This window comes from Loxodonta africana, chromosome 7 (genome assembly GCF_030014295.1).
Source record: "Loxodonta africana isolate mLoxAfr1 chromosome 7, mLoxAfr1.hap2, whole genome shotgun sequence".
Classification (NCBI taxonomy): domain Eukaryota; kingdom Metazoa; phylum Chordata; class Mammalia; order Proboscidea; family Elephantidae; genus Loxodonta; species Loxodonta africana.
Window position 1 is genome coordinate 121,798,422 of NC_087348.1, and position 25,790 is coordinate 121,824,211.

A 25,790-nucleotide genomic window follows, 5' to 3' on the forward strand; every position below is an offset into this window, starting at 1 on the left:
AGCTGTTGCAAAGGGGAGGCCATGTCGCTACCTATGGCATAATGTGGGAACAATGATAGCTGACATACAGAACTCACCACATGCCAAACACTGGGGCTGAATACTTTATATCCATTAACTCATTTAATACTTCAACAACCTAAAGTGGAGTGGAGATGAGGGTCCATTGTAGTTGAGAGGTCAAATAGATGCAAAACTAGTGTTTTGAGAGAGTCATCTATATGGGCAATGAAAATGATGCAAGATAATGGTGAGTCTTTTTAAATGTGAGACCATTTTAAAGATGAGGGCGTAAGTAACTTGTCCAATGCCTCACAGCTAGAAAATGGTGGAACTGGGACAACTGAAATCTCTGTAACTCCAGAACCTACAAGTTTGTAGTTAAATGCACTTGAAGTTTAACATTTTCGGGGGGCGAGATTGGAGAAGTAAACCCAAGATGGGATGGTGGGCATCATTTAATCTGATTCCATTCTTCAGAGGAAGTAGTCAGAGCGGGGGTTAGAATCTTGAGTGTCTGATGCCACAGCCCCTGGCCCTGCCATACACCAAGCGAGAGATCCCTATTCAAAATTCCCATGGGCAAGTCCTGGCTGGAGGGAGAGATTTTTTTTTTTGCAAAGGGGCCCTTTTCTTGGTTAATCCAATTTACATTTTTTTTTCACTAGCATTGTTTACAAAATCATTGAAACAAGAAGCCAGATTTCTTTAGAATGGGCTAGTGGTTTAAGGAGCCCTGGTGGCGCAGCGGTTAAAGCACTCGGCTCCTAACCAAAAGATCCAAACCCACCAGCCGCTCCCGCGGGGCGAACGATGTGGCTCTTTCCATCAAGATTACAACCTTGGAATCCCTATGGGGCAGTTCTGCTCCGTGCTATAGCGTCACTGAGTGGAAATCGACTCCATGGCAGTGAGTAAAAAAATCAAGCCAAAGGCGTTGGTAGCGACCTTATAGGACAGAGTAGAACTGCCCCATAGGGTTTCCAAGGAGCAGCTGACGAAATGGACCTGCCAGCCTTTTTGGTTAGCACCAGAGCTGCGCAGTGGCGGGTAGTGGTTTAAAATCTGAGCAATGTTGCACAACTCTGTGAATTTACTAAAAAGCATTGTATTGCTTAAATGGATGAATTGTGTATGTGTCAGACATACAATTGCATATATCTCAAAACTTTTTAAAAAAATCATAATGATATTTTGAATTAAAAAACAAATTTTGATTGCATTTGAGTGATTTCAAGTGGACTCCAAGCATACGTGACACGGCTATATCTAGGATCAGGTGCCTGGAATGATTTCCTCGCCCATTCATTTCTTACTCATGCAACATTCACGGAGTCCACGGTTGTGTCAGGCACGGGGATAACAATGGGATAGGTTCACAGCTCCTCTAGGATGAAAGGCAGGTACACTGAAAATTGTTTGTAACCGAAAGTAAACACTGATTTTTCACGTAGAGGTTTCCAGTGGGTATGTTGCAAGTCTGAATGCCACAAAAGTTGATGTTTTCACTTAAAAAAAAAAAAAAAACTTATGCACCTTAATTCACTGGAAAGAGGTAATTTTTTTTTTTTGAAGTTACACTGAGTCACAGAACTAGCCACAAATTATCTAGATGCTGTGATCATTTATCCTTTTTTTGCATGCAAAGAGGTGAGTGAAAAACTACAAAATCCAGTTAGTGTTAAACAGACATTTGTTAAGATCGGTGCCTGTTACTGGTACCTATTCTAACTCCAACCTATTTTTGCGCCTTTAACCCCGTATTGACACTACTGCTGGTTTAAGTCGAGCTAACGCGGGGAGGGTTTAAGTGGAGTTTCACCCTCTCCAGGCTTCTTTCGGCCTTAGCCATTTCGCATCTCCTGGCGAGCTGGACCGAGCCTTTTTCCGAGGATTGGCGGGGAGGGACCGGGCGGGGCGGAAGAACTTCCTGCGGCCAAGGGCGGCCGCGTTCTCTCCACAGACGAGAGCTCAGACCCAGGTTGGACCCAACGTTTCCCATCCGCCCGGCCGTCAGTCCTCGCGGCGCGGAGGTCCAGGCACCCCCTCAGCCTCTGCCCTTGAAGCACAGGCGAAGGACTGGGTTGAGGGCGAGTTGGTCACGTGCGGCTGGGAGAGGCATTGGAAGCTGGGAGTTTGCAGGAATGTAGTAACTTGCAGGGAAAAGTTTCCCTCGGCGGCCGGCCGCGGATTCGGTGCGGGCGGGCGCGCAGAGGAAGGAAGAGCTGGGAGGAGGCGGAGCCGGCGAGCGGCTCGGGCGGGCAGTTCTCTCAACTTCAGTTTTGGCGTCTGAGGCGAGTTTCTGTCTCAGTCGGGCACAGCCGCTGCCGGGGAAAAGAAAGGGAGGAAGGAAGGAACAAGAAAAGGAAATAAAAGAGAAAGGGGGAGGGGAAAGGCGACTAGTTGTCCGGCTTCAGTCAAGGGAGTTGAAGGGGAAAAAAGTTCTCAGGCGCCGCAGGTCCGGGTCTCTCTCAGCCCCTCCCGAGGCGCAGCCGCCAGACCAGTGGAGCCCGGGCGCAGGGCGGGGGCGGAGGCGCCGGGGCGGGGGATGCGGGGCCGCGGCGCAGCCCCTCGGCCCTAAGAGCGAGGAGCGCGCCGCTCCCGACGCCCAGCGCCGCCCGGCCCGCCGCCCTCGCCGCTTCTCTAGTCTCGGCCCGTCGAGCCGGGCCGCCCGGGCGGAGCCCTCGCCCGCCTGGTCAGGGGGTGCGCGTCGGGAGAGGCAGAAGCCATGGATGCCGGGCAGCAGCCGCCGCCTCAGCCTGCCCCCCAGGGCCAAGGGCAGACGCCCGCGCAGCCCCCCCAGGGGCAGGACCCGCCGTCCGGGCCCGGGCAGCCGGCGCCCCGGGGATCCCAGGCGGCGCCGCAGGCCCCCCCCGCCGGGCACCAGATCGTGCACGTCCGGGGGGACTCGGAGACCGACCTGGAGGCGCTCTTCAACGCCGTCATGAACCCCAAGACGGCCAACGTGCCCCCGACCGTGCCCATGAGGCTCCGGAAGCTGCCGGACTCCTTCTTTAAGCCGCCGGAGCCCAAATCCCACAACCGACAGGTAACCTACCCCCTTCCCCGTCGGGCGGGCCCCAGGTCGGGGTGGGGATTCCGGGAACCCTGGCGAGGGGTAGGGCTATCCCGGTGAGTTGGAGGAACTGGAGGCCCCCGCTCGGCCGCGGTTTTCGGCTCCCCACTCTTCCTGGAGTCCGGGGCCGAGATTTGTTTTTCTCTTTGGAGTTTCTGCGGTTGCAGCCCCAGGGGGTGCGCTCTGCCCTTCTTCCTTTCTTTCTTTCTTCCCGGGGTTCCCAGGAGGTTGGCGGGAGTGAAGGGGGAGGTGGGGAGGAAGGAAGGGGGTGGGGAGAGCCCGCCCGGGCCGCGGTGGGCTTGCACAATGCGCGCGCCTCCGCGCGCTCCGCACCTTCGCTCCAGCCGCGGCCCGGGGAGGGGGAGGGGGGCCTCTGGCATCCGAGTGGGTGAGTTGCCAGCGGCGGCCGAGTTTGTGAAGTTGAGCCCTGGGCCCCTTTTCCTTCGGGGCCTCTCGGTCCTCTTCAGTCTCCTGGGGAGTCAAATAATTGTTCTCTTGTTTTCCAGTGTTGATTAGGGGGTGGGGGTGGAACTAGTGCTGTTCGTTTTCTTGCTCTTTCTCCCCCTCCCCCGACCGAAAGCATTTATTTTCCTCGCTGCCCCGGCCCATTCGGAATACAGGATCCGGGCTTCCCCTGCCCAGACTTTCCTGGAAGTTGTTTATGGAGCTCGTTCTTTCACTCCTGCACTTCCCTTGCGCTTGGAACTCAGGCAGGCTCACTCTTATCAAACTCGGTAGATTCATGTGTTGGTTTCCCAATTGTAGGCTATTATTTACAGTCTGCTGAAATGCTTTTAAATTAGCCACATCTGCACGTTGCGCAGGACCTGAGTTGAGCTTTACAGTACCGAGGTTTTAACACACAGCCTTTGATAATACCCTGCAGGTTGACTCATAGGCCGAGTCCTGCCTGGTTCAACTCTGATTAAAAGTTAATGTTTGGGAAGCGATGACTAATTCTAGGATCGCCATTGCTTTTTAATTCTTATTGAGGATATGAACATGGCTGCTTTTCCACAAACACAACGTTCGACTGTTTTGTCAACTTGTTTTAATATTGAAGTGGAACTATTTATTAGGAAAGTTTTTACATTCCAGTAGGTCCCGGTAGGTGTATATATATATATATATATTTTTTTTTACTGAAGGCTTTTGTAGGTGTCCCCCCCCCCCCTTTTTTTTTTGAAGAAGTTGCTATGGCTAAACTTCAGCATAGGAACTTTGGCCAAAAGCTAATTGGTTTTCCAAATACTGCATCGTACTTCGTCCACTCGGGCTGTAACTTGAGTGGAAAGAAGAGGTTTCCCCCCCCACCACCCACTCCCATTCCTCCTCATATTTGCAGGCCTGTAGTATATTCTTGTGGGCAAACCGAAGGAATTTTGGAACTCAGAAAAGCTCATTTTATCTACTGTCAAAAACCCGGGTTAAGGACGTGATAGAAAAAAAGTTTAGCTGCTTGCCTAAACAATTTGTAAGAGGTAGACTTAGGTATGCTTTTTTCTTTAACCCTGCAGGTGAGCTTCTGGGCTCGTTATGGATAAAGTGTGTAGGTATGCACCCTACAGAGTACACAACTACGGTGCTATTTACTTACTATAAGTATAATGCACACAGGAGATTGAATTCCCCATTTTGTGGCATCTATAAACCAAAAAGAATTGCAACTGAAAAGTGAACTTATTCTTCTAATAAGTAATTACACAAGAATTTATATCCAGCAGTTGGTGGGCAGTCTCCCTTCCTTGCCCATATGAATGTAGGAAATTCTAACCTTCTGATAATCAAACTCTAATTCTAATCAATGGATTAAAAAAAAAAACACTATATTTTGAATAGTATGAATTTGTGTTGTAAATACTACTGTTCATAAACTGTTAGATGTGAATTCTTAGGTTTATATCATATAACCAAACCAAACCCACTGCTGTGGAGTTAATTCTGACTCATAGCGAACCTGTAGAGGAGAACTGCCCCATAGGGTTTCCAAGGCTGTAATCCATCAAGATTAATCCACAAAGACTACAGCCTTGAAAACCCTGTGGGGCAGTTCTCCGTCCTATAGGGTTGATATGAGTCAGAATTGACTTGATGGCAGTGGGTTCGGTTTGGGTATATGATATAAACCTAAAAATTTACATTCAAGAGTTTATGAAAAATAGTATTTACAACACAAATTCATACTGTTCAAAATTGAGTATAATTTTTTTTTAACCCATTGGTTAGGGTTTTATCAAAAAGTTAGAATTTTCTGTTTTCATATGGGCAAGAACGGGAGACTGTCCTATCCACAAACTGCTGGATATAAATTCTTGTGTAGTTACTTACTAGAAGAATAAGTACACTTTCCAGTTGTAATTCTTTTTGGTTTATGTGGAGTTGAAGACCTGGTGGCACAGTAGTGAAGACCTGGGCTGCTATAACCAAAAGCTTGGCAGTTGGAATCTATTAGTCACTCCTTGGAAACCTTATGGGGGCGGTTCTACTCTATCCTGTAGGGTCCCTATGAGTTGGAATTGACTCACTGGCAATGGGTTTGGTTTTTTGCTTTGGCTAATCTTTTTTCTGGGTTTAATCTTTATGGAAGGGGAGACTACCACACCTTTCTCCTGCAGGGCAGGCTGGTAGGTTCGAACCACTGACCTTTTGGTTCACAGCTGAGCACTTAACCACTGCACCACCAAACCAAAAAACCAACCCAAACCCTTTGCTGTCAAGTCGATTCCGACTCATAGTGACTGTATAGGATGGAGTAGAATTGCCCCATAGCGTTTCCAAGGAGAGGCTGGTGGATTCGAACTGCTGATTTTTTGGTTAGCAGCCAAATGCTTAACCATTGTGATACCAGGGCTCCTCCTGTACCACCAGGGCTCCGTTATATCATTTATTACCCCCATTTTTTCATCCTGGAAACAAAAACTGTTTTACAGATGAGGAAACTGAGGCTTACAGAGATTAAGATGTTTGTTCGGTGTGTAATACTAGCCAACAAGTTAAAGGAGCTTAGACTGGACCCAGATCTTTAGGGTCTGAGTGGAGAATTTTTTTTTTTTTCCTGTTACACAGTTGTAAATATATAAGGGTTTGAGTTTTACATTAGTAATCGAACTGTTAATGTTTTTATCATCTAGGTACAAATATATTGTTGGTTTTTCATTTCATCCATTGAAATGGCTTTACTTAAGAACTTTTGGATGGTTCTGAATATTCTGCGTTCATTAGAAGTTGTATAACTTGTGATGATTGGTTGACAACATCTGTCCATTAAAAAAACCAAACCAAACCCATTGCTATTGCGTCGATTATGTCTCATAGCGACCCTGTAGTACAGAGTAGAAACTGCCCCATAGAGTTTCCATGGAGCGCCTGGTGGAGTTGAACTGCTGACCTTTTGGCTAGCACCTGTAGCACTTAACCACTATGCCACCAAGGTTTCCAACATTTGTCCATAGTGAGGGGAAAAAAATGACAAACATCATGTGTTTAGACCTTGGCCTGGAAAAAAAAATTAATTAAAGCTCAGTTTAGGAGAAAAAAAAAAAAAGAGACATAGTCATTATACTTCTTGGGTTATGTTTATACCTGGGACATTTTAGAACTCGTGAAAGCCCCCAAACTGCCTTGACCTTTTAGAAATTATGTAAAATTCAGTATTTATTAGGCATGTTTCATTCATTCTTTACTACCAAAAACCAAACCCGTTGCCATCAAGTTGATTCCTACTCACAGAAACTCTAAAGGACAGAGCAGAACTGCCCCGATAGGGTTTCCAGGGAGCACTTACTGGATTCGAACTGCTGACCTTTTGGTTAGGAGCCGTAGCTCTTAACCACCATGCCACTAGAGTTTGCATTCTTTACCAGTTACCTTTAAAAGATGTAGACGTGTGCCTAATGGGTAAAAAAACAAATCACTTAGGTGGACTGTTTATTAAAATTACAACTGTTTGTGAAAATATATATTAGAACAAAATCACATAAACCATTTAAAAGTATGCATTTGCCAAACTGTTTTCCTCAGGGTCAAGTATTAAATGCTGAATTTTGCCTTTGGTTCTTAGATACTGGGTTGCAATGAAATTCTATCTAGAAAGTTTAAAAAGAACTCTCTTTTAAAAATTCTGTTTTTTTAATTTTCATTTTAATATTCCTGATAGGTCAGTACTGATGCAGGAACTGCAGGGGCCCTGGCTCCACAGCACGTTCGAGCGCATTCCTCTCCAGCTTCCCTGCAGCTGGGAGCAGTTTCTCCTGGGGCCCTGAGCCCCACTGGAGTAGTCTCTGGCCCAGCAGCTACACCTACTGCTCAACATCTTCGACAGTCTTCTTTTGAAATACCTGATGATGTACCTCTGCCAGCAGGCTGGGAAATGGCGAAAACGTCTTCTGGTCAGAGATACTTCTTAAAGTAAGTGAAAATAATGGTAGGGGATATAGTTATCTAAGAAAAATAGGTTTTAGAAAACACAGTAAGTTGTGTAAAGATATAAAATGTCATTTGTTTTGTATTTTACTTAATGTTTAAGTCAAGCTCAGTTGTGTATTCCATATATATTTTTTTTATAGTACTTTAGATGAAGGTTTATTGCAAATTAGTTTCTCATTAAACAATACACATATCGTTTTGAGAAAAAAAATTTTTTTTTTGAGAAATATATTTTTTTCATGTACTTTGGTATGACCTAAATGCCTTCTTTAGCTTTAGTAATATTTTGAAGTTTTGATTGATCCTTGGTTGAGAGCATTTTTACTATCTTTTCTTTTGGGGTAGTTTGACTATTTTGAGTTTGTGCCAAATTTATTTAATTAGCCTAGCAGAAAACTGAGTTCAAGAATATGATGAAATCTTTCAAATTGTGGGAATTACAGAACTGACATAGTCTTATGAAATATGTAGGACACTAGCAGTGTCTTTTTAAATAAACGTTCTATCAGTAGAGAAGAATTAACAGAAATATAGAAGTCTAATGCTGCAGTATTTTAAATTATAAAATGACAAGTACTTTAGCTGCAGTTAGATATGATTTATCAGTTTTTTTTTAATTAACAGTCTTTGTTCTTCAGAGCAGTTTTACAGAAAAATTGAGCAGAAAGAACAGAATGCTTTCCAGAGCTTGTTTTTTTTTTTTTCCTCAAAATATGAAGAGAAATACGATAGTTTAGTATACAATCACTCGGACACGCACTTCTTTCAAGCCAGCAGGTCTTCAAAACGCAATCTAACTCTTCTCTGGGAAAACAAAAACAAAGCCATTGGATTCTTTTTTTTTTATCAGCCCTTTTGTCTTCAACAAAATGGCAAAATTGTACTAAAACTGAAAAGATCTAAATAGAATTTTGTCCCTTCTAATTTTGAAGTTATAGATACCAGAAACCAAACCCATTGCCATCGAGTCGATTCCAACTGTTAGCGACCCTATAGGACGGAGTAGAACTGCCTTATAGGGTTTCCAGGGAGCAGCCGGTAGATTCGAACTGCTGACCTTTTGGTTAGCAGCCTGAGCTCTTAAACACTGCACCACCAGGGCTACAAAATTACAGATAAGATCTTAATATTTTCTTCTGGTTTGTTTGGATCAAGTGTATGCAAAATGTTGTTTAAAACCAATTATTATGGACTGAAATCCAATCCAATCCAAGTTTTGATTGAGATCTGTTCTGACAGTCTGTTCCTCAGGCGGGAAGAAAGATGCGGACAGTTTGCTTCTGTAAAGGTTACAGCCTTGGAAGCCACGTAGGGTTGCTGTGAGTCGGAATCGACCCTATGGCAATGGGTATTCGTTCCTCAGGCAAATGGAGCATTTATATATTAGATCAGCTAATGCAATTAATGATGTTTTTCAGGGTGGGTTGTTACTTTGCAAGATACACAGTTTCGTGGCAGGTTTATTTAGGTGAAGAACAAGGGGAAAAGTTTGATTTTTAAAAAGTTTCTGCAGTTCTTTCCCCACTTCCCTGCAACTTTTTAAAAATTCTTTTGAAATTCATTTTCTGCTGTCCCGGTATCCATTTCAAAGGGTCAGGTTTCAACCAGAACAATAAAGGGCCTGAGACTGGAAAGTACACACAAGTCTGGCAAACTCATCTGCATGAGCAAGATCGTTTGTTCTCAAGCAGACATCCAAAGTAAATGATTGAAAGAGCTGCTAGCTGTGAGGGATGTGTCTTGAAGGGGAAAGGAGTGGAAACAAACCAGGTTGTTAGGAAGAAAAAGAAAGGCTGTACTTTTTTGAACCTCTCCCTGCTGGGTCACATGCTGACCTGGGGAGATTTTTAAACAGCTTAATAGCCTGTTTGCCTTCTGTTTTCTTTGGTTGATGGTGTGGCTAAAAGTATAAGCTTGAAGAACAATATTTATGTTCTTTTTAGCCTCTTGTGTCTTGTAGTAATTGCTTATGGGTGACATCTCTCTGCTTTTCATTACTTTGAATGAGTGAACTTTTTGTTTTGAGCTGAAGTAAATATACTACACATTTATTTTCTAAAAATGTCCGATACTACTACTTTTGAGAACAAATGTTTCTCTTAAAGATATTAATGTAGATGAATTAAAGAGAAAAGTGTACACACACACCCCACATCATACCACACATCTTTAGGGGGCTTGTAGAGAAGGTAAATTAGGGCAAAATGATATGAAAATTAGGCCATGTGAGGAATGGTTATAGGAATGGAGAAAAGTTCATCTGGAAAAGAAAAAACTGGGACAAGGAGAGAGAAGACATAACTGTTGTCTCAAAATTTTTGAGAGACTCGCATGTGGAAGTAAAATTAGGCATATTATATGATAGGAAACATGACGATTTTGGGCTCCATGTAAGAATTTCCTCGTGTGAAACTTTTCAAAATAGGAGTTTCCATTCAGTAAAAGCAGGGAAAACGTGGATTACTTGCTACCTGTCAGGGATTGTATAAAAAACCCAAACCAAACCCATTGCCATGCATCGATTCCAACTCATAATGACCCCATAGGACAGAGTAGAACTTGCACCATAGGATTTCTGGAAGAACACCACCACATCTTTTCTCCCACAGAGCAGCTGGTGGGTTCGAACTCCTGATCTTTTGGTTAGCAGCCGAGCACTTAACCACTGTACCACCAAGTCTTCTTAGGGATTGTATGTTGTTGCTGTTAGGTGCTGGCAAGTCAGTTCTGACTCATAATGACCCTTTGTGCAACAGAACGAAACACTGCCCGGTTCTGCGCCATCCTTACAGTTGTTGTTATACTTGAGCCCATTGTTGCAGCTGCTGTGTCAATCCATCTCGGTGAGGGTCTTCCTCTTTTTCACTGACGTTCTACGTTACCAAGGGATTGTATAGAGGGTCCTTAAACACTGGATGTGAAGGATCAGTGCTGTGGGCCTATAAAATTTTATATTCTAATAAAAAGTATCTGCCTTACGATCACTGTGCAGTTTGGAGAAAAGTAGTGAAAAAAGATTAGTTTACCTTCTCCAATCGTCAGCTATTTCCACGATGTTGGAAACTGGTGGCGTAGTGGTTTAAGTACTACGGCTGCTAACCAAAGGGTTGGCAGTTCAAATCCGCCACGTGCTCCTTGGAAACTCTATGGGGCAGTTCTACTCTGCCCTATAGGGTCGCTATGAGTCGGAATCGACTCGACGTCAATGGGCTTGGTTTTGGGGCTGTAATTCTTAAACATTTATTAGGGCTGAATAAGTTGTCACAAACAACACACTTCTGTGTATTGTACAAATGTGTTCCATCGAGTTGATTTCCAACTCATGGTGACCCCAAGTGACAGTAGAACTGCCCCATAGGGTTTTTTTTTTTTTTAAACTGCCAAGGAAAATCTTTATTGAACTTTAGATGAAGGTTTACAGAACAAACTAGTTTCTCATCAGACAGTACACACATTGTTACATGACATTGGTTAACAACCCCACGACATGTCAACCCTGGGTTCTCTATTACCAGCTGTCCTGTTCTCTCCTACCCTCCAGTCCCTGCCCCATGGATGGTATGCCCCTTTAGTCTTGTTTTGTTCCATGGGACTGTTCAATCTTTGGCTGAAGGGTGAGCCTTAGGAGTGGCCTCATTACTGAGCCGAAAGGTTGTCAGGGGGCCACATTCTCAGGGTTTCTCCAGGCTCTGTCAGGCCAGCAAGCCTGGTCTTTCTTTTTGAGTTAGAATTTTGGTCTACATTTTTCTCCAGCTCTTTCTGGGACACTCTATTGTGATCCGTGTCAGAGCAGTCGGTGGTAGCCAGGCACTGTCTAGTTGTACTGGATTCAGACTGGTGGAGGCCATGGTGCCCCATAGGGTTTACTTGGCTGAAATCTTCATGGAAGCAGATCACCAGGTCTTCATCCTGTAGATCAGCTCGGTGGCTTCAAACTGCCAGACTTTGGTTAGCAGCCGAGTGCTTAACCATTGTGCTACCAGGGCATCCTTAAGTGAAGATAATACTTGTCCTGACTGTGAATCTAAGATGATAAACTAAGATTTTGGAGTCAAGTTACTATTATCAAAGATAATTTTTATCATAGTTTTGATGTTTTAAAGTCAGATTATCTTTGAAATCAATACTGATAAATTTTTCTCTTCTGTCTAAAGATGACTGTTGTTGCCCACCAAATGTAGAAAGGTTTATGGTAACTGTAAACTTCATACTCATTTCATCAGTGAAAAATTAACTTAAACTACGTACATCTTGATAGGTACGTGTTGGAACTAACTTTTAAGTGACAAAATATGTAATTCATTGAAATTTTTACCTGGCATGAAGAAATCTGACCATAAATGGTCCAAGCATGCGAGATGATGTAATTTGATTGAACACTTAGAAATGTTGACTTTGGAAACAACTAATTGTTGCCTTGTGACCATAGATGAAGGAGATTTTAAAGTCATGTGGCCCATTCTCTAGTTTCAAGACAACATAATTATCAGAGGATTGTAAGCAGGTGATCATTGGTATTTTTAAATCCCCCTCTAGTTCGGTGGAGGAGCCCGGGTGGCACAACAGTTAAGCGCTCAGCTGCCAACCAAAGGTTGGCAGTTCTAACCCAGCTGCTCTGCAGAAGAAAAGACTGTGATCTGCTTCTGTAAAGATTACAGCCTAGAAAACTCTATGGGGCAGTTCTGTTTTGTCACATGGGGCCCATATGAGTATGACTGTGAAGAATGTAAAAAAGGCTTAGTCTGTATACTACGTATAATATTCTACTGAATTTACTTTTTGAAACTAATGTCTTCAAGATAGTACACTGAGGTTTATTTAAAAAGAATTCATTATCTTTACTACTCTGAGAATTCCTGCTTTCTTCAGCTGTCTTATACTTTTCCTACAGGAAATAGTTCTTCAAGTAGTTGGTCAACAACTTCCTATTTCTTTATAAGCTGCTGAATAACTTCCTGAATTAGTCTTCTGTAATATCTGTGGTTAAAAGAAGTATTTTTACTTTTCAGATTTGTTTTATTAAATCTGATGCTTTGTAACTATTACTGTGTACAAAGAACTTCTATATATGGTACCAGGTAGGACCTTCTATCTGATTTTAAAAATCTAAGGATTCGAAAACCGTCATAGATTTGGATCATTTTAGTAATGTGCTGCTAATTTTAAGAGTTTTATTTCATTTCAGTTCTTTCTCATTTTCCTAATGGCCTACTAGCCATAGTGGTTTTTGGCTTTGTTTTGTTCTGTTTATTTATTTTTTGGTCCTCGCAAAGTCACGGCTTCTTGTGGTTGTGATTTGATAAAAAGTTATTATCTTGGTCCACAGTTTAAAAAAAAGACTTTTTTCCCCAGAGATTTTCGATTTTCTACAGCATTCCCAACATTAAATGAATTTGCCTTTTAGTTGTAGCTAATTTCTGTAACTAAATTATTTTTCTGCTACCTGGTGTATTTCAGAAATGAATGTTTCACTGTTCTAATTAAAGCTACCTCAGAAATGTATCAATTAAAGGAGCTGAATTAAACTGTTTCTTGTTATAATTTGATTTTATGCTTCCCCTTTTAAAAACTTGTCTAGTAGAAGACTGAACACATGCAGTGTATATCGTTAACGTAATAAAAAGTAGACGTTTCAAAAAGGAACAATTTCATAAAGAATAAGGCTATTCTGTTTTTTTGGCTTCTTACTATATCAAGTATAATCCAAATAATTTATATTTAAAAATGAAAAGCTTGTAATTTTGCCATTAAATGTTGATTAAGCTGCAAAAGCCAGTTCAAATTGCAGTCACAGGAGTATTTCCATATCTGAGGGGAGGGCCAGTCTCTGCCTGTTTGTCTTGCTATTGAGGCTGAGTGGAGAGAGAGATGAAAGTATGCCCTCAGCTCTCTGAAAAAGTGCATACTTCTGCTCAGTGGGTGGGCATCCCTGGGAAGAATGGCCCACAGTGCCACAATGATTTCAGGCAGAGAAACTCTGGAGGGACTCCTGAACACAGTAGCAGAAGGAAAACAGTCGGAAGGTAGTAGATGTGACAGATTAGTAAATAGAACATGGAGATTAATTTATCCACTGGGAAAAATAATATTTTTAGTGTGAACTAAGCAAGATATTTAATTAGGAAACTAGATGTTTAAGTGCAGCAAGATGGTAGGTTAATTTTCCTTTTAAAAAAACAAACATTAAAAGGATTACCGCTCCCGAAAGCCTTGTGTTAACCATTTAAAAAAAAAAAAGTAGCATTTGTATAGTTGATGCTTATCAGTCTTTATTAATAACGTAGATAAATGTATTTATAGTTGGAAAAATAATTAAATTAGCATCCTACAATAGTATTGCTTTCATGATTCTGAGTTGCCCTTTACCTTAAGGCCCTTGGAAGAGGTAAACTCTAAACCTAACCTTTGAGTTGTCACAGTGTATACTGAAGTTTAGGCTTAGTACAATCAAAATGAAGTCATTTTAAAAATCAGTTGTTAAGATTTAAGACTATTCAAACTCAATTTGCTATCTTCTGTACTAGCGTAATTTAGCCATTAATTATGTCTTGAAAGTTTAATAATAGTTGAGTACCATTGTATAAAGGGAGGTCTTAAAGAGCAGTGTGGTTCTATAACTGTGGTTACTAAGTGATGCAGCTCTTAGAAAAAAAGGGCTTCTGATTCTAGGATTAATCAGAATTTCAGGCCATGAAGGAGACGTTGCTGTTTTTATGAAGAAGAATTGCTTCATGGCTTTGCTCACTCAAGTACTGTAGCACCAAGGTTCCTGGGAACAAATACTGCCACTAGGGCTTGACCTCTTCTAAAAGCAAACAAAGACGTTTGGTATAAATCACTGTAGTCCTCCCCCACCCCTTTCTGTCTTTTTTTCCCTTAATATTCTAGGCAAGGAAAAGTAGTCAGTACTTTAATCCTCATTTGGCTCTTAGCATGAGAAGCATCGCAGTCTTTAACACATCGAGTGGCAAACCAAGCCATATCTGCTCTGAATAATGTTGCGTATTAGAGCAAATGGAAGCGTCTAATACAATAATGAGTTTTCTTCAGATATTTTCAGTGCTTTATTTGTGGTTAGTGCTGTTAATTTATATGTCTTCAGTTGAATGTGCGTTTTCTGTATCTTGACAGGGTAGTGTTAGTCATTACACTATCACATTCTTCAGCTGGGTGTTAATTTGGGGATAGAAGAGGGAATTTTTTGTGAAAAGTTCCTTTTTTCCGCTTCTTGCTTACTTAAAGGTAGAAGTATTTTGGTTTTGTTTTAATAAGTTCATTTTTTGACTAATAAGTATCTTCAGAAAGCAGTGCTGTGTAACTTGCATGAAAACGTACTACAGGCTATTTGATTGGGGGATTGAAGACAGCTTTCTTCAGAATGCTGTTATGTACTTTGACAAAATTGAATTTGGACCAGAAGGTTGTTTGAAATTCAGCTTCTCACCCTAAAGTGACTATAATTTTGAGCAGGCATTTGGGAAAGAAGTAAACTGTATCATCCGGGGGGTAGGGTAAGATGTGGATTTTTTTTTTTTCCCCTGTAAGATGTGAATGTGGGTTCTTTTGTTGATATTTATAAAACTGCTCCCTCACATCTCTTCCCATATATCCAGTTTTCATATATTTATTTTAATAAAGTATATGTTTTTTACTGTAAAGTAAGACATATTTATCAAAGGATTGGAAAATTCAGAAAGGAAAAAGTAGGGGAGCAAGCATCCATATTCTGCCAATTAAGAGGGGGTTGAAGATACTCTTTTTCATAGACTCATGTGTAAACACGTTTTGGAATTTAATTTTTAGGGAGTAACATCATATGTAGGAGCCTAGGTGGTACAAAGTGATTGGCGATCAGTTGCTAACCTAAAGATGGGCGGTTTGAACTCATCCAGCATCTCTCCCGAAGAAAGCCTGGGGAATTGCTTCCATAAAGAATACAGCCAAGAAAAAAAACCCTTGTGAAACAGTTTTACCCTGCAACATATAGGGTCACCATGCGTGAGTCGGACCAATTTGAGGGCAGATAACAAGAACAATAATGTATATGCTTGGAATTAGAAAATTACTTAGTATACTATAAGGTTTATAAAGAAGAAAAGCAGTCCTTTGAGTCACTTTTCTTTATTCTTGGCTTGCATTCTCCAGAGGCACAAACACTTGTAACTTCTTTTAGATGTTTCTTTTTACCTTGGTACTTTAAAAAATATTCCATATTTATAAAATATGCTATATGGATATTTCTTGAATTTTCTGCATCTTCCAAATCCTTTCCTTAACCCTCCCAGTATACATACGTGTGTGTGTGTGTGTGTGTGTGTACATGATATATATTTTTTTGGCTAAACATTACTTTATGTCTACACAGTTAATCACTGTCCAGGGTTTGCTTATAGCTAAGCCATATAATGTACAATGATTTTTCTGAAAAAATTTTATGTTTTCCTGGAATTGTTAATTGCCTTATTTTTTCATTTGTGTTTCTGTTGCTTTTTTTTTTTTTTTTTTTTTTTTGCCCCTTTTTTACCTTCCTCTGAGTCCTTTGTGTTCTTCCTCTGGGCTGGACTGGTTGCCCTTTCGACATGCTTCTCAGTTGTCAGACTAGGACTCCCCTTTCACACTTATTCTGGAAAGTCACGACATCACTATTCTTGGTTGGATACCCTGTTTACAGTTTTTTGATTTGCTAACTTTTTTTTTAGAGTTTGCTCATCCTCCAGGAATTTGCTGAGAAAAAGTGTACATGGTAGGTAACTGTGTGGAGATCTTTCATTTCTGATGTTTATCTTTTAACATTTTGATGGGTACTTCGGTAGTAGAATTCAAGGTTATGTTATTTTCCCTTGGAATTCTTTTTTTTATTGTTGTACTTTAGGTGAAAGTTCACAGAGCAAATTAAATTAGTCTCGTTAAACAATACACATATTGTTTTGTGACATTGGTGGCAACGCCTCAACTTACCAGCATTCTCCCCTTCTCAACCTCGGGTTCCCCATTTCCATTCGTCCAGCTTCTCTGTCCCTTCCTGCCTTCTTGTCCTTGCCGCTGGGCTGGTGTGCCCATTTAGTCTTGTATACCTGATTGAACTACATGTGTTATTGTTTGTTTTATACGCCTGTCTAATCTTTGGCTGAAGGGTGAGCCTCACATGTGACTTCAGTAGTGAGTTAAAAGGGTGTCCGGGGGGCCATACTCTTGGGGTTTCTTCAGTCTCTGTCAGACCAGTAAGCCTGGTCTTTTTTTTTTTTTTTTTGTGAGTTAGAATTTTGTTCTACATTTTTCTCTCACTCTATCCAGGACCCTCTATTGTGATCCCTGTCAGAGCAGTCAGTGATGGTAGCTGGGCACCATCTAGTTGTGCTGAACTCAATCTGATAGAGGCTGTGGTGATTGCAGTCCATTATTCCTTTGGACTAATCTTTGCCTTGTGTCTTTGGTTTTCTTTGTCTTGGAATTCTGAAGGCAGCGCTCCATCTTATTCTAGCTTCCAGTTTTCTCATTGAGCAGTTAAACCCAATCCACTTCCCTTTGGAATTTTAGTCTGAAATTTCGTAGTATACCTTGGTATGGGTCTTTTTTAATCCGTTGTGATGAACGCAGCATCTGGAAACTTAAGTCTTGAAATGGCATCTCTTAAAATTTTGCAGTGTAGTAACCCTAACTGTCCTTTAGTCCTGGGAAAGATTTCTTGTATTAATTCCTAGATAATTTCTTCCAGCCTATTTTACCTGTTCTTTTTTTTTTCCTGGAACTCCCCTTTGTCAGAATAACTCAAATGTTCTTATCTCCCTCTTCCCCCATTTTCTTTCACTTAGCTTTTTGTTACACGTTTTGGGAGATCCCTTCAACTTTGTTTAATTTTTCTGTTGATGTTCTTTCCAGAAAGCAATTTATCATTCTTAATTTCCAGCGGCTTTTCCTGAGCTCATTATTCCTTTATTATTTTTAATAATGTGTTCTTACTTCATGGATATAGAAGTATACTATCTCTCCGAAGATATTATTGTGTGTGTGTCTTTTTGATTTTCTTCTCCTTCATTGTCTAAAGTGGGCTTACTAAAGAGTAATGCAACAGGGACCAGGCCATAAAGTAGGGGCCCCCAAATATCAGTATCTTATTTTCTCATACAGTGTTAAGACTGATCCCCCAATGCTCTAGGACTGAACAGAGCTGGGCTTCATCCTTGCTCTTGACTGTGCCAGGTGTCTGAATCCAGAACCTCAGTGGGTCCGTTTCTGTGGAACAGAAATTTCCAGTCTCCTGTTATGGGGCAGGGAGGGGTGTGTAATAAGTCCTTAAAAAGTTATATGTAAGCTGAATTTTTGTGAATCCAATTTATAATTATGAGGTTGATGATATAAAGTTGCCAGTTTCCTAGTTCTAAAACAGTGAATGTTGGCAATTTCCTATGATTTAACTTAAATATTACAAGATTTTTAAAAACATAAACAGGTATTTTACTTTTTTATACCAGCAACACAAATAGATATTAAAAATTGATAATAGCATTTAAAAAAATCAGGTATGTAGAAATAAAGCTAATAAAATGTGTGCAGAAAAATATTAGTCCAATTAAAGAAGGCTTTTTTTTTTTTTTTTAGTAAATGGAGAGTAGGCCATTCTCTTCAAGGGCTGGACAATTCAGCATTGTAAAGATGTAAAATTGGCGTATAGATTCAGTGCAATGCCAGGCAAAACCCCAGCAGATTTTTTATTGTTGTTCACGAGATCATATTTAAATGAATCCTTCAATGAATGCTTTTACTTAGCAAATAATTAATTCAATTATATTGTGAAATTTGTACCTTTTAGTGTCAGTTTTGTTTACGTTTTCATGTACTGCATTTTCTTAAAGTGGGAACTTTGACACCAAAAGTGTTGGCATTGGGCAGTATATTTTTTTCAGAGGGTTTGGATTCTGAAGAAGTGAAGGGACGGCAAGAGTAGAAATTAATTACTCTTCTTAACATGATAGTGGAGATACTCTCAATCTGTATGTATATACACAGCTTTGAAAAACAGGGTTTTAAAGTAATCAGCCTTCTGGAATTAGTATGTAGTTGGTTCCTCCCTCCTTCCCTCCCTCCCTCCCTGTCTTCCTTCCTGCTTCCCTTCCTGGTTTTCATCAATACAGAGGGTGGTAGGATAAAATATTTATGCATATCTAAATTGATTAAAAAATTATTAGCAAACTTACATGGACCTAATCCCCTGAGAGATATATTACCTGAGTTTTAGCTCAGTTTAAGTTGTAACTTTCCCTGGCCAAGTGCTCTTTTACTAGGTGGTTCTCAAAAGTAGCCTGTACTTAGTCTTCAATACATATTATTCTGTGACATCAATAGATGGTGTAGAATAATATATATGGGAGAGTATTTTTTACATACACATTATCCTGTGGAGATACAGGCATTTTTAGAGGCTTAGTTCGAATTTCATGAGGGCTGGATTTAGGTTAAAATAGATTCACCCACAGTTGTTCACTGAGATGTGTTAGGACCCTTTGTTGTTGTTAATCTCAAATTGAATGGCTCCAGGTCTACTTTTTCAACAGTCTCTGCCTTGATTAGGTAGAAAACAGTCATGTGGAATTCTTCTGTGAAAAAAGAAGCAAACCTTTTAAAAACCACATAAAATATTAAGTGATCAATGCAAAACCAGACCAGAGTCACCAGAGAAAAAAGTTAAGCGATACAAAAACTAAACAAAAAACTCCTGGGTTGTAAAACGTATTAAATGTTGAATAGCATGGGGAACAGTGGAACAGAATCAGTACATCGTAGTTAAATATGTTGAGTAAGGAAGTATGTTAAAATAGACAAGTGCTGAGGTTAGAAATAAGCTAAATAAAGGGGAGATTTTTGAGACCCTGCCTCGAACAAATCCTTACCAGTGATAGTGTCACTAGTAGAATTTACCAAGCTCTCTTGAATAACTTTTTTTTTCAGGTTTAAAAACTAGGGAAGGTTGGCCAAAATACAGATGTTTCTGTTTTCCTCTACACATGTTCAGACTGATACAGGTTATGTTTCTGAAATCGCGTTGTTTGGATGGACTCCAGATGATGTAATAGGATCACTTTAACTCCTCCCAGCTGGAGGATGTGCAGCCTTTTCTGTGAGGACTGGTACAGATCTCTTCTCACGTGTGAGAAAATAATGGCTTTCTTGACAGTGATATACACCCACAGCTCACTTGTCGACATGCTTGTGAAAATTAGCATTAAGTGAAAATAGAAGTTTTTTTTTTCTGTTTTCAGACCATCCATTTGATTTTTTTAATTTAGAAAATATCATAGAAATAATAACAGTTAAGATTTACTGATGTGTTCATCACTGTGACAAGTCCAGTTATGGATTATTTCTCTGCAGAGAAGGAGGCTTGGAGGAGACAAAGCTGGATAAAGCTGGGCTGGAGGGCCCACAGCCTAACCACTTCACCTTCCTCCTGTGCTGGGTCAAAGCTTCCCTCTTGGAGCTGCCTCCAGGGCTCCTCTCCCACCCCTGCAAGCCCTGCATTCAGGATCCCGGAGACTCTTCTGCCCTTTGGGCCTGGCCAGTCACCAAGGCTTGGGGCTACCTGCAGTGGCTCAGGGAGCCTGGACTTGGCACCCCGTCTAGGTGGAGGCTTGGGGCAAAGGCTTCAGGCCCAGTTTGGCTCACTTTAGAATGTCATTAAACTCCCATTCTTCCAAACATTCTCTCTGATTTCTCTTTCTTTCCTCCCTTCCCACCCCACAGCAGTTTTGAGCTGCAGGGCCTCAGGCCTCATAGGAGTTGGGAACCCAGAACAGGTACCCTCTGGCTTGGTGCCTCCACCCAGAGGCTCTGGCCATGCAGCAGTCCTGCCCTACAGGCAGGAGAGAGCGGAGCAGAGGGGAGGGCACAGGGGCAGCTTAGCCCAGCTTCCCAGCTTTCCGGAGGCCCCAGAGACCCTCCTTGAGGGAGGGGACACTGCAGCCAACCAGTGAGGAGTTGTTAGGTGCTGTCAAGTCGGCTCAGATTCATAGCAATTCCATGTACAACGGAACAAAAGTGAGGAGTAGGTGTATAAAATTAATACCATTTTCTTCTATATTTTAGGACAAGGCAGGCCCTTTGTGTACTTTTAGAAAGTTTGTTCTTCAGTCAGTGCCTATCATACTACAGATGAGAATTTGCACAGCTTATCACTAGGTTGTGACGGGGTGATTTTTCTCAAAAAAAGGACCCACTTGGGTTCTGGATTTGTGTCAGGTTGCTTGTTTTGATGTAATTATAGTTTCTTTCTCCCTGCCATTCATTCTGTTGTTTTATATATGCTTAGTGGTCTCTTGATTTCATAAACACCTATGTAGTGGTTTTATGTAGCAGACATAGTTTTAAGGATTTCCTGGATCCCACTCTGTGGAGATGGGACAAAATTAGTATGTCAGTTTTGGTAGACTGACTGGGTCTCAAGACCTCGTTGTAAGTCATCTTGTTTGCCTTTTATTGCTAACTGTCATACAGAAAAGCTAACCGTAAACTCAGTAAAAACAGATTTTGTTCTTTGTTCACAATTATGTATCTAGCTCTTGACTTACTTATTGACATGATGTTCAGTAGACTCCTCATTTATTTCAGAGCCATTGATTATTAATCACCCTGATGTATGCCTGTAGTCCCTACATAATTATTATTGCCCCCTTGCACTCTCAAGATATTCCAGTTTGGATGATAAGTTACGTATGTTCATTCTGTGCTAAAAAGCATACTGGGTGTTTGCTTTGTGTATTCTAAAGTTAATTTTATAAGTTTGAGATTATTCTTAAACTTAAGTAACTGCAACTATTTATTTTAAAAAAATGCTACTTGCTTTCTGGATACAAAATAACAATAGTTTTAATTAAGAATGTTATGTTTGTACCCTGGACAGTGAATATTTGACTGCTTTAGAATTAAATAATGAAGAAATAAAATTCTGTCCTAAAATGTTTAAAACTAGGACCATACGTTATATGAGCATTCTCAAATATAATTGTATCACACGTGTTAAAAAGGTTTGTTTAGATGTTAAAGCCTATTTCAGATTTTTTTTTTTTTGCTACTCTTGTGACAGTATACTCGTCAGAAAGTAGTAGTTAAGTGGATTGTTTTCATTTCATTTTCTGGTATTTTAAAAATTTAGTTTAATGTTCATGTGTTTATAAAGTAAATTTATTTATTAGAGTTACGTGAAGTGAATATAAACCCATTTCATGTGTTCATTATTTCTGTTTTAGCTAGAAATTATCACTGCATAAATTGAATTAGTAAAATACGGTGTAAGAAGTTATGATTCTGTACTTTTTAAAGTTGCATAGGAAAGCTGCGGATGACCAAAGCTCTGCTTTTAGTGAGTTAAAGAACTTTTTGATGCAAGCTTTAGAATTTGTTTTAGAAAATCAGAATCAAATAGTTTTAGCCCATTTTACGTTGCCAAAACCAAATAAATATTTAAGTGTGTATTTATTATTCAACATTATTCAAATAAATTTTTAAAAAAATCTTTCTTCGTGTCACCATTAAAAGTTACTGTGGGAACAAAATTGTGTCTTTAAAACCCATCCAGATTTTAATTTTATTAGTCAAATTTTTGTGGAACACAGAGCCATCAGATTTTTTTCCCCTAAACTCAGAATTTAATAGGGTTTTTGAAGGACGTTAAGATTTTCAGGAATGCTAGTGATGAAGAAATGAACCTAGTTGATAACCTGTTAGGCTGTTAAGATTTCAACTGTATTGCTTTATAGTAAGTCATATGGCAGTAATTCACTGTTTTTTAATGGGAGAGTTTTGCATTACATGTTTTGAATCTCAGTTAGGTAGTATTTTCAGAGGTCTCTCATTTTCTTTGGCATTAACTTGTTAGGAAAACCCTCTTACTTTCTCAGTTAAGGTGTCAGAACAGTGCCTTATTTTGCCATATTGGTATGTTGCTACTCCGATTACGTGAACAGCATGTATGTCATGTGCAGATGTATGATGCAGCAGTTCAGTTTTTTCCATCTCCAGATTACTTTTTCCATATTATTTACAGGTATGTGCTTTGTCCTTATTTGCTGTGGATGTAATCTGTATGCCCCTTCTCATTTTTGTCCATGAAAAATTTGAAACGTTCATGCAGAAGAATGTACTCAAAAAAAAATTCTTTTTATTGTTGTAAAATTATATGTAACACCAAACCAAACCTGTTACCGTCAAGTCGATTCCAACTCATAGTGACCCTAAAGGTCAGAGTAGAACTGCTCCATAGGGTTTCCAAGGAGCAGCTGGTGGATTCAAACTGCTGATCTTTTGGTTAGCAGCTGAGCTTGTAACCATTGCGCCACCAGGGCTCCTCAACATTTACCAATTCATCAAAAACATACTCAGTTTTTAAAGAGTAATTATGAAGCAAATAACCCACGTAGCTGCTATCCAGGTTAGTAAAGAAATGTTGCTAGTCCGTTAGGAACCTTCCATCTGCCTCACCGAACACATTCTTTTCCCTCCATCAAGAAGTAACCACTGTCCTGACTTTTTGGCTTTTCTGTTTTTCCACCTATGTGTGTATCACTTCCAGTTACCTGTTGTTGTTAGGTGCCATCTCATGGTAACCCTAGATGACAGAGTAGAATTGCCCCATAGGTTTCCTGGGCTGTAATCTTTATAGAAGCAGATCGCTAGGTCTTTTCTCCCGCAGAGCAGCTGGTGGATTCAAACCGCTGACATTTTGGTTAGCAGTCTAGCGCTTAACCGTTGTGCGTGCCTCCAGGGCTCCTTAGTTACCTTGATATTAGTGCTTAACAAAGTATCCCAAAATTAAGTGGCTTAAAACAACAAATTTATTATATCTTACAAATTTGTGAGTCAAGAATTCAGTCAAGGCACACCTGGGTCTTTTCCTCATAGCATTGATGGAGGTCACTCCATGCCATTCAGCTGGCAGATGGGTCTGTCTACATTAGGAGCTAAGCACAGATTCACTCACAGGTCTGGCACCTTGATATGGATGGCTGGAGGGCTGGGCTTAGCTGGGACTATCCACCACCTGGGAATAGCTACCAGAGTGCTTATACATGGCCTTCCCAGCATTGTGGTCTCTGAGCAGTGGGATTTCTTAAATGGTGGCTGAGGATTCCCAGAGAGGATACTAAGAGGCTTGGGCAGAAAGCTCCAAGCTTCTTAGGGCCTTACCTTGGACATCCAATCCCATTGGTCAGGCAGGTCACTAAGACTAGTACAGATTCAAGGGGAAGGATATATACTCCATTTCTTAATGTGAGAAGTAGCAAGGATTTAGTAGTCATTTTTAATCTACCACAATCCTTAAATTTTAGTTTAGTTTTCCCCATTTTTAATTTTATATAGGTGAAGTAATACTGCACTTATTTTTGTGATTTCCTTCTTTTGATTGACACTGTAAGACTTGTGTTAGTGTAGTATTCATATTCATTGCTGTATAGTTCAGTTATTTTCATAGCTGTATGACTCCATTGTATGAGTAAACCACAGGTTATCCATTCTATTGTTGAGGAACACTTAGATTGTTATAGTTTTAGCCTATTATGAAAGAGATTTCAATTAACATTTTTGTACATGTCTTCTATGTAAAGGTTTCTCTGTATGCATGTGCAAGAGTTTTTCTAGAATATATACTAAGAGTGGAATTGCAGACCACAGAGTATGTGCTTCTTCAACTTTACTTAACAATTCCAGTGTTTGGTATCTTTGTGTCTTCTGTGCTTTTACTGCATTGTGGTTTTAACTTACATTGCTTGGATTACCTCCCCCACTACCCTTTTCTTAATTAGTGCTCTTTGTGCTATGTTTACTAATCCTTCCAGAGGACATGGAGTTAGTTTTCTGTTTTAGTCTTTAAAAAGTTTCATTACGTTGTTGTTAGGTGCCCTTGAGTTGTTTTTGACTCATAGTGACCCCATGTGACAGAGTAGAGCTGCCCCATAGGCTTTTCTTGGCTGTAATCTTTATGGAAGCAGATTGCCAGGTCTTTCTCTTATGGAGCCACTGGGTGGGTTCGAACTATCAACCTTTAGGTTAGCAGTCCAGCGCTTAACTGTATGTGCTACCAGAAACCAAAAAACCAAACCTGATGCTGTCGAGTCGCTTTTGACTCATAGTGACCCTGTAGGACAGGATAGAACTGCCCCATAGGGTTTCCTGTAGTCTTTATGGAAGCAGACTGACACATCTTTTTGCCATGGAGTGACTGGTGGGTTCGAACTGCTGACCTTTTGGTTAGCAGCCAGGCACTTAACCACAGCGCCACCAGGGCTTCTTAAAAAAATTTCATGTATATGTCTTTAGTTGTCTTGGAATTGCTTTCTGTGAATGATATGAGGTGGGGGGAATTTCTTAAACATCCAGTTTTCCTAGCACCATTTACTGAAAAGTCCACCACTTTCCTCACCAATTTGTAATTCCAGTTCTATCATATCACATGTGCATAATACAGTTGATTCTTGTTATTAGGGTAGTTATGTTCTGTAAAGTCCGTGAACACTGAATTAGCCAGTATTGTCTGTAGGGGGGAAACCCTGGTGGCATAGTGGTTAAGTGCTATGGCTGCTAACCAAGAGGTCAGCAGTTCAAATCTGCCAGGTGCTCCTTGGAAACTCTATGAGGCAGTTCTACTCTGTCCTGTAGGGTCACTCTGAGTCGGAATCAATTCGACGGCACTGGGTTTTATTTGGTTTTGGGGTCTGTGGGGGATATACTGAGTTAGGTTCCTCTGAGCCTCTAGACAAAACACGTTTGCCAGCTTATCGTATAACTTTGTTTTATACATGTTTCTGTTTAGAGTCACTTTATTTAATATATATTTCTTACCAATAGTTATATGCAGTGTTTATAACAAAACACTAGCTGAGAAGGGTTTAACATTTTCCTGATGCTGGTTAACGTGCCCATAAATTTATTTGGCTTTCAGCTTCACCAACAGTGCTTTTTTTTTTGGTAGTTCCTGGGTGGGAGCAAACAGTTAACGTGTTAAGACTGCTAACCAAAAGGTTAGTGGTTCGAGTTCACCCAGAATCACCTGGTAAGAAAGGCCTGCCAGTGTGCTTCTGAAAAATCAGTGATTAAAAACCCTGTGGAGCACATGGGGCTGCCATGAGTCAGAATTGATGTGACAGCAGCTTGTACCGCTCTGCTCTTTTTCATTGGCCATCATCTCGTAAATCCACAAATTCAGCCACTTTTCCATAGCTTCATCATGCACCCTGGGTTTTACTTTCCAAAGCAGCTGCATGTACAGATTGGTGAATTTCTTTTTCCTTTTTTTAGATCG

The 25,790-nt window shown here is 40.6% G+C and overlaps 1 protein-coding gene across 9 annotated transcripts in view; it reads left to right on the plus strand.

Moving 5' to 3' along the window:
* Window positions 1-2,639: 2,639 nt before the first annotated feature.
* YAP1 (Yes1 associated transcriptional regulator) overlaps window positions 2,640-25,790 on the plus strand; it is a 131,423-nt gene continuing 108,272 nt past the window's right edge. For 6 of the 9 annotated variants that reach the window (XM_064288845.1, XM_010595422.3, XM_010595418.3 and 3 more), the window contains exons 1-2: window positions 2,641-3,049; window positions 7,233-7,483. In XM_064288845.1, coding sequence (XP_064144915.1) covers window positions 2,729-3,049; window positions 7,233-7,483 — 572 coding nt within the window. In that variant the 5' untranslated portion in view covers window positions 2,641-2,728. Of the gene's footprint in view, window positions 3,050-7,232; window positions 7,484-25,790 lie in introns of all 9 variants that reach the window. The other 3 variants (XM_064288844.1, XM_010595421.3, XM_010595415.2) reach the window with 1 other exon arrangement.